We start from the raw sequence: 7,956 nt of genomic DNA on the forward strand, positions 1-7,956 counted from the left end.
ATATTCGACAATTAATTGACGATGTGATAACATCAACTACACAACAATAATATTCACAATGAATTATTCAGCGGAACATCTGTAATTCTGATAATCACTAGTAAGGAAGCTAAATGTTTGGCAAACGAAAATTTGACAAATGTTCAGTTGTTTCAGTTCCAAGGTAAGAAAACCAAGTTATTGCTCTGAAATGGACTAAAATGACAAAATTGGATATCAGTTGTGCTCTTTAAAAATGGTCAGAGATAAGGTGTAGTGTCTTTATATGCTCGTGTTTTTTTTCTTATTAAAGTTGCCGTATGCACGCACAATTTTTATGTTTGTTTATTTACTGCTTAGGTGCAGCATATTCTTTGCCAATATTGATAACATTGTTACAGGTTGTTATGTTAATACAAGTAGCAAAGGACAATTAGGAGTCAGCTTCGAAGGGCTCAGCAAAATAAATCAAATGTTCGGAATATGCAACAAATGTATTTTGGAAATTCATCATTATCCCTTCACTGAATCAGTATATACTGGTCAGATTCCATTTTAACAGAAATTATTTTGCATACGAATTGCCTATAAGTTCTATCTTAATTGTATTAAGCTGATCATATAGGACATTTTGATCAATGGTAAGTTGGATACAGAAATACCGGAATCAGTCTGTACATGACAACTTGGACTTCTATTGCATTACAGAAAACCAAACATGCATACACGTGTACGCTTTTAAAGTACCAATATGATATATGTAATTTACCTTTCCCTTTAAAAATATAAATTACCAGTGACAAAATTAGTCACCACCACCTTTCTTATAGACTGAATTGTACGTACTAAAGTAGGTTACTCAGCTGACATGTTTTTATTGTAAAGGCAACGGAAGTTACAAACTCTATTTCAAGTCGATTGACACTGCAAGGAAATCCAATCTATACAGACACATCATCGGAAGAGGACAGTACAGAAGATGTGACATCGATCTTGTCGAGTTGTTTACTGAAAAGAAAATACAAACGGTAAGACATCAATAGATCATGGTACCATTACAGTTGCTTTATGCTCGTAATGCAGAAATTTGTAGGACACCTTATGATCAAATTAGAGAAATACATTGCTCTGTTTTACATAAAAAAGCAAGACGGTTGGCCGTTTAGGGTGTGTTAAAAACAAAGAATATTTTAAAAGCAAAGTAGAATAATAAGTTGTTCAAAACTTTGAATAGACTTGGGGCAAAAAAGTCCAGGTGACAACTACCAATGAAAACAAGATTAAACTGATACCGACTATTTAACTGCGTGAAGATAGAACCCAATGCTACCGTGTCACTTCCACAATTCAGGGTTTTCAACTACCGAGATTATTAGAAATCCCTTTCTCTGGGCGAAAAATACCGCACCGTTCACTTTTACAGACCGAGAAAAAAATAATTCTGAATCCATTTAAGGAATGACTGTTATATTTTTTGGGTCTATGAGGATATAACATCAATCACGTGGTGCACACTAAATAACTTGCGTAATAAGTTATTTTCAAGTGTGCACCACGGACATTGAGGGAATTTCAAAAAGACAGAAAAATATAACACTCATTCCTATAATTTATTTTTTAATGAGCATCAACATTTAAGGAATTAATCAGCAAAAAGATGATGCTGTCACAGTCACATTACAAAGTTTGGTCTATGTGATGGTAGACTAATTCTTTTATCCAATCAGAAAGCGTGTTTCTTCTGAAATTACTAGTACTATGATGCACTTTGTGATTGACAACTTATGTATCCACTTTGGTGGATAACTACATGTTCCAGCAGGCAGCAGGCATCCCGACACGCACCATTTGTGCATCTCTAGTCTATTGTTGATTTTTTGAAAGGTTTAAATCATAAGTCGATCTCCAACAAAAGTATTGGTACAGGCCTTTAATTTCATGTTTCGGTATACCGGTATGATGTTTTGTCAATATTATTAGCCTAGATTTACCACTATCTCATCTAACCATAAGAAATCGAAGTTCAAATGTAAGTCTACCTCTGATCTTGACCTTTATCCCGAATTGCCAAAGGAGGACAGTTAAAATAAATACTCAGTTTTGTGTTGTAGAATGGGTTGATCAAAATTCGTCTCCGTTTTGATAGAAAATGGATAAGCTTTCTGTGATTGACATTGGTAATAAAGTATTGACCCATACATACGCTTCATGTACATTTACAAAGTCAACCCCGAGACATTTCAAACTGTTACTGTTGATATTTCTATTATCACACATACCATTTAATAAACGATGTTCCGATGAATACATGATATAAACGCATCATCGGACGATAGTATACTGTTACAAGTCTTCTGCAAACAGTACAAAATACATAACGCTTTATACATATTGTCAAAGATTATATATGTACTTAAAGCTACCACGGGAAAGTTTAAGTTTTATTAAATCGATATTGTACCAAAGAATTCGGTCGATCACCAAAAGGTTTTAACTGTTCACCATTATAGTTTTAATGGAGACTTGATACTAATATACTTTTGACTATCATTAAGAGAAAACGAGCGAAAGTTTCGTATAAAAATATCTCCTTTTGTCTGCATAAATTTTTTGTGGTTTCCGCAAAAAAAAAAGAAACAAAAACAAAAACAAGCAAAAAAAAAAAAAACAAAACCAAAACAAAACAAAACAAACTATATTTTTAAAACCAGAAATGTGCTGTAAGTTTATACAAAGAGAAAAGCATAAAATGTATACAGGATCTAGAGAAAAAGACCTTTTGTCAGATGAATTCATGACCACACAGAGATTGGTTGGTTATACCCAAGATTCGTTTAAAAGCAACCAAGAAAGAAAGGATCCAAGCAGATCTCAATAGAGGACCTGTCCAAGCGAAGTCTTCACCCCCTTATTTATATTTTGTTACAACTATGTATCCGCCTCTACAAATGGAAAATTATTTTACCTTTTATGAGACCACGATTTTCCTTAAGTGTTTATACCATTTTTTTCTCACGGCCCTTTAAGTTAATATTCTGGATCCGCTCCTAGCTGATTTTTGTTAAGCACGACATAATATAGTCAAAGCATATGGTATTACTTAATAAAACCATTCGCATTATCTCACCATTAAAAATATACTACCCCCTGTATATATGCAAAAAATATATATATAAAAGGTAACATATGGTATTTCTAGCTGTGTAACTTCAAAATGTATTCTGGTACATTAAAAAACCTATTTATCTACGTTAATTTATCAGTTTAAGGTGTCGCTTTAAACATCCAGTATCGACAAAATGTTCAATATAATGAAAAGAAATGTTTATAGGAAACGAAGTGAATGGCATTACATTCCTTTTGTATAGGAATTAAATCATTTGTGAAGTACCTGCGCAATCTAACAACAAATTATATGGAGGTATAAATCTCCTGTTTTGGCAGTATTGAATGACAGGTGGATAAGACTTAGTGATATTAGCTTTCGGGGGACTATCCATGAAATTTGAGCATATGTAATAACTTGAAGGTAAAGTAGTAATTTTACATTATAGTAGCCATCTCAAACAACACAATCGTTTGGGGTTTTAGTAAGGTTTTTTTTACATTCTTCATGAGCAAAATTTTAATATAAAAATCACATACTGGGGTCAAACATTCGAATACGCATACTTTTCATTAAGGAATTTTGTATGAAGATCATTTTAAAACCAGTAAGAACGACAATACACTATTGTTACTTCTATAAATCCCTGTGCATTTTCTATGGTATATTTATTGAATATCAATAGAAATTAGTTATGTTTTTACGGAAATTCTTTGTATGTAAAAGTTGTTTTGATTCAACAAGATATACTCTCAGGCGTTGTAAATAACATTTCAAAAGTCAAAATGTCGATCACTTCGTTATTAATGTAGAAGAAACATGGTGGTTAAAATCATCATTCCTGGATTAAATCAAGCTTTTAAATTCTGATGATGTATTTTAGAGACCGTCGAACAAATGCAAAAAGTTGCAGTTTGCGTTCGCTCACACCTGAAATACATTTATTGTATATTTTGAATAGATGGCCAAATTCAGTTTTTTACAAGACAGAAAGGACGTTTAATTTTAGTTCGAGTAAGGCTCATCATCGAAAGTACTTTCCACCATATTTGCGGTACAATCCGTGTTTAATACTAACTTGACTATCGAACTGCAAACGATTGAGTAGAAACCATTGAACCTTGTAAAAGTGTCAATGATTAAGTAGAAATCGATACTTAATAAACATCCAAATCGCATTTAGAAAATTAATTTCGAATTTTGAACCTCTTGATACGGTAAATCCGCTACCCAGGGATCTGCATGAATATTTGTTGTGGATAAGATATTTTCTAGGTAACTCTTGATTAACAACCCTAATGTTTGACCATAACAAAAGTAATTGAATATAGAAAATTAAGCGACACAGAAACATTAATTGTTCTTTTTCCTGGTTCCTTATAATACAAATAGTGTTTATACCAGCTTACCGACCACAACTGTAATTTACCATAATATGTTTGAAAGAAACGTACGTGATTTGGTAATATAATCCTGTTAATAATTACAGCACTTCTTAAAAGGTATAATGCTGTAATCACAGAGACTGTTGGACTTGTTCCATGTTTCAAATTTAACGATAATCGATTATGAAAAGCAAGTTAATGTTCTGATATATTAAATATAAACGGTGTCTTAGGCCAAATGCATTCTAGCTCATGTAATCAGTGTAGTCATAATTTTACCAATACATATGAGATAAATGGGCTAATACCTACTTTAAAAGTTCGACATGACAATAAAATGTTCCTATATAAAAAAGGTGCTACAGCGTTGGTTGAAAACACGTCAACATTGATATGTTTAAATGAAAAGTCTACACAGAATATAATGATGGGAGAGGTCTTCATCAGTGTTATTTTTCTCACATGTAAATATGCATGTATGAAGACTAACTGTACACAAAAGCTTTTTGTATGACATATAAATACATTTGTTTTCGATATGTTTGTAGAACATCAACTATGTCTTCAATAAGATCATCAGTCCGTCCACCAAAAGCTAAGATGCCATGGGGTACTATACTGAAGCCAGAATTTGGAATGGGACATCAGAAAATGACGGATTATGAAATAGAACAAACTGTCGATAGACTTTATAAAATCAAAGAGTATAAGGATAGATATTATGAACGTAACGGGAAGAAAATGTCAGACGAAGAAATTTCAGAAATGGTACGAACATTAAGCATGGCTCTTGATCAATAAAATAGACTTGCCAGGGATAATGTTTGATAGTAACGAGTTCAACATTAATACAGTTAAATTGTTGTTGTGACTGGAGAAAATTGTTTTAGTTTTCACAAATCACAACTCCGGCATAGCAAGTGCGATATCCAAAATGATCGAAGCTGACCTGTAATTAATTAAGGTTTTTAAATATACACATTAAAAGATTAAATTAAGAGATTCTTTGCCACATGAAACAAAAGTGGGACGGACAGACGAAAATAGTAGTAATTATTTGCTGTGCATATGATAAATAGCTTAAACATTTCTTTCCAAGCCAAGTGCCCTGTTTTACGTTGAATGTTTAAAATATATAACATATATAAACACATGATATATGTATTGGAATAATCCTTTAAACTTTGTAGACATAACTAAATTTTTATCAGAACATATGATCTGTTGAACTTAAAAAGCATTAGGAATAAATTAATGATCAAAAATCCACTTAAAACGGTTAGTACATTATCCTGTACCATTAATCCTAGTAGTAATAAAGAATTATAAAACTTGATATGCAGGTTCAATCTTAAGTGACGTCGCTGACCCTTTACTTTTGGCAATAGAAAAGACCATTAATTTATAACAACTCAACTGCCAGTTTAACACCTCTGTACCATAAGTCAGGAGAAAAAGAGGATTCCAACTGTCCTATTAATAATCTGTAACAATTTGTGTTTTCCCTATGTTGTATAGTGTAAAATTATGATGTATTCACCATACTGAATTAATTGAACTAAAATAATGTTCATAAGTAATGATAATCTTTATAAGTAGACTTCTTTTTATCAATTTGGAACACAGGGACGACACTCAGTGGTCACTCTGATCTTTCACACATACATCTGTTGGGTAATGACACAATTTAATGTTGGTAACTAGATAAATAATTTGAAAGTTTTCTCTTTTTCTCAGCTACAACGAATGACAAAAGTAGACAAGGAGAAGATTGTAGACAGTGACAGAAGGGTAAACACTTCTACATATAAAGATATGGGCATTGTCAGTTCCTATGCATGGAAAGGCTATAATTGATGATTCTATAGTCTAGGACTTAATGATTTTGTGATTCTCATGGATTTAAGCACCTTGGTGAAAAAACTAAGATCTAATTGCCATGAGCGTTTGATGCAAATATGGTGCTTACAAACCAGGCTTTTAAAATCATACCATATCATACCATGCATGCATATATGCGAGTCAGTTTCTTTGTAAGTGATTTTGTAAAAATGAATCATTTAATAGCAAATGTGTGTTGATTTCTCTGTTGATAGAGATAACATGTAATTTACCACATAACATTCAGTATGAAAACTAAAAAAAAAACTGTGAGGAAAGCTCACCTTTCCCAACCCTAGTAACCATAAGATCAAAATATAAACAAAGTTGTAAAGCAGGTAGTTGATGTCGCTTCAGTCTGAATCAAATCCATCACTATAACATACCTATATAAAGCTTCTGTCAAAATATCAAGTGGTTGTTGTAAGTAGTTGCAGATAAAACTACTATTGAAAAAAAGTTGTGGATGAATGAACATTCAGACTAATAGAAACAATGATCACTTTATACCTCCAGCAAAAGAGCAGGATGTAACTAGGAAAATATACTGCTATACATTACCATCAGCCGACTTGATACAAAATAGATATTCTTATTAGACTTGGAAACAATATAAAATAAAAACACTTTTAGCTGGATTACTTCCCCTTACCATTATTAAACAATTATTATCTTTTTGTTCATCTATACATGATAAACAACCTTCATATACTGTTTCATAAGAATCTATTAAATAGTTTTCGAGAGTTAAAATTATGATGGTCTTAAAATGTTGGATTATCTCCCCTTATACCAGTAACCACCAATAATGAAAATTAAATATGATGCACAGATGAACAGACATTTAGATGACAATATTGTATAATGGTCTATCATAAAATTTGATCTGAATTATCATTTAAAAAGAGTTTTTTTTTAAATCCACAATGCACATATATTACTTATCTAAATCTGATCATACAGACAGATTATGTAGAATAAATAGCACAATTTTTTACCAACTTGAGGTAAAAGAAAAAAATATTGAACATTTTTATTCAAGCTAAATGTCCTTATTAAATAAATGTAAAAAAGCAGTCTTAAACAAACATTACCTATCAGCTTAAGTAATCAGGACAGATTTCAGATTACAAAAAATGTATTTGAACCAAATAATTGCTAATATATAATTTTGCAATGTCTGAATCTCCTCCCCCAACCACCTTAGGTTGAACCATTAGCAGTTAGGGCAAATAGTGACACAACATTCAAATATGATACAGCCCTAAGTTTTGATTGTTGTTAACTGTTTAACATGGGATAAGATTTTGAAGAGAACAGAAGTGAACAAATATGTACTTACATTAATACTTATGAAGGTTACATGGAGTGATGAACAGACAGACTGTTGGACAATGTGATTTCTATATGTCCCCAAATTCTGCTTCTGGTGGGTACAATGAAAAAATATAAACGACCCTTTAATCAAAGGAAAACCAGGCGCGTAGCTGGGGCCAAATTGAAGTGTAGGCAAAATTACGGCAGGGGGTCTGAGGTCCCCTTATGGCCCCAGCAGGTCCAGGGAAGCAAAGCCCCCCCGAAGCTCCACGATGATAGCGTTTTAGA

General features: G+C 32.3%; 1 protein-coding gene across 1 annotated transcript; it reads left to right on the forward strand.

Annotated features, from left to right (window-relative positions):
• The first annotated feature begins 18 nt into the window (after positions 1–18).
• LOC148622944 (uncharacterized) lies at positions 19–6,541 on the forward strand. The gene is made up of 4 exons (XM_088573327.1): positions 19–163; positions 865–1,007; positions 5,019–5,238; positions 6,208–6,541. The coding sequence occupies exons 1-4, from the start codon at positions 140–142 to the stop codon at positions 6,325–6,327; spliced, it is 507 nt and encodes a 168-aa protein (XP_088429453.1). The 5' UTR covers positions 19–139; the 3' UTR covers positions 6,328–6,541.
• The last annotated feature ends 1,415 nt before the right edge of the window (positions 6,542–7,956 follow it).

The sequence above is a fragment of the Perna viridis genome, chromosome 3 (assembly GCF_037379345.1).
Source record: "Perna viridis isolate PV_CMFRI_1.1 ecotype Kerala chromosome 3, ASM3737934v1, whole genome shotgun sequence".
In the NCBI taxonomy this organism is placed as follows: domain Eukaryota; kingdom Metazoa; phylum Mollusca; class Bivalvia; order Mytilida; family Mytilidae; genus Perna; species Perna viridis.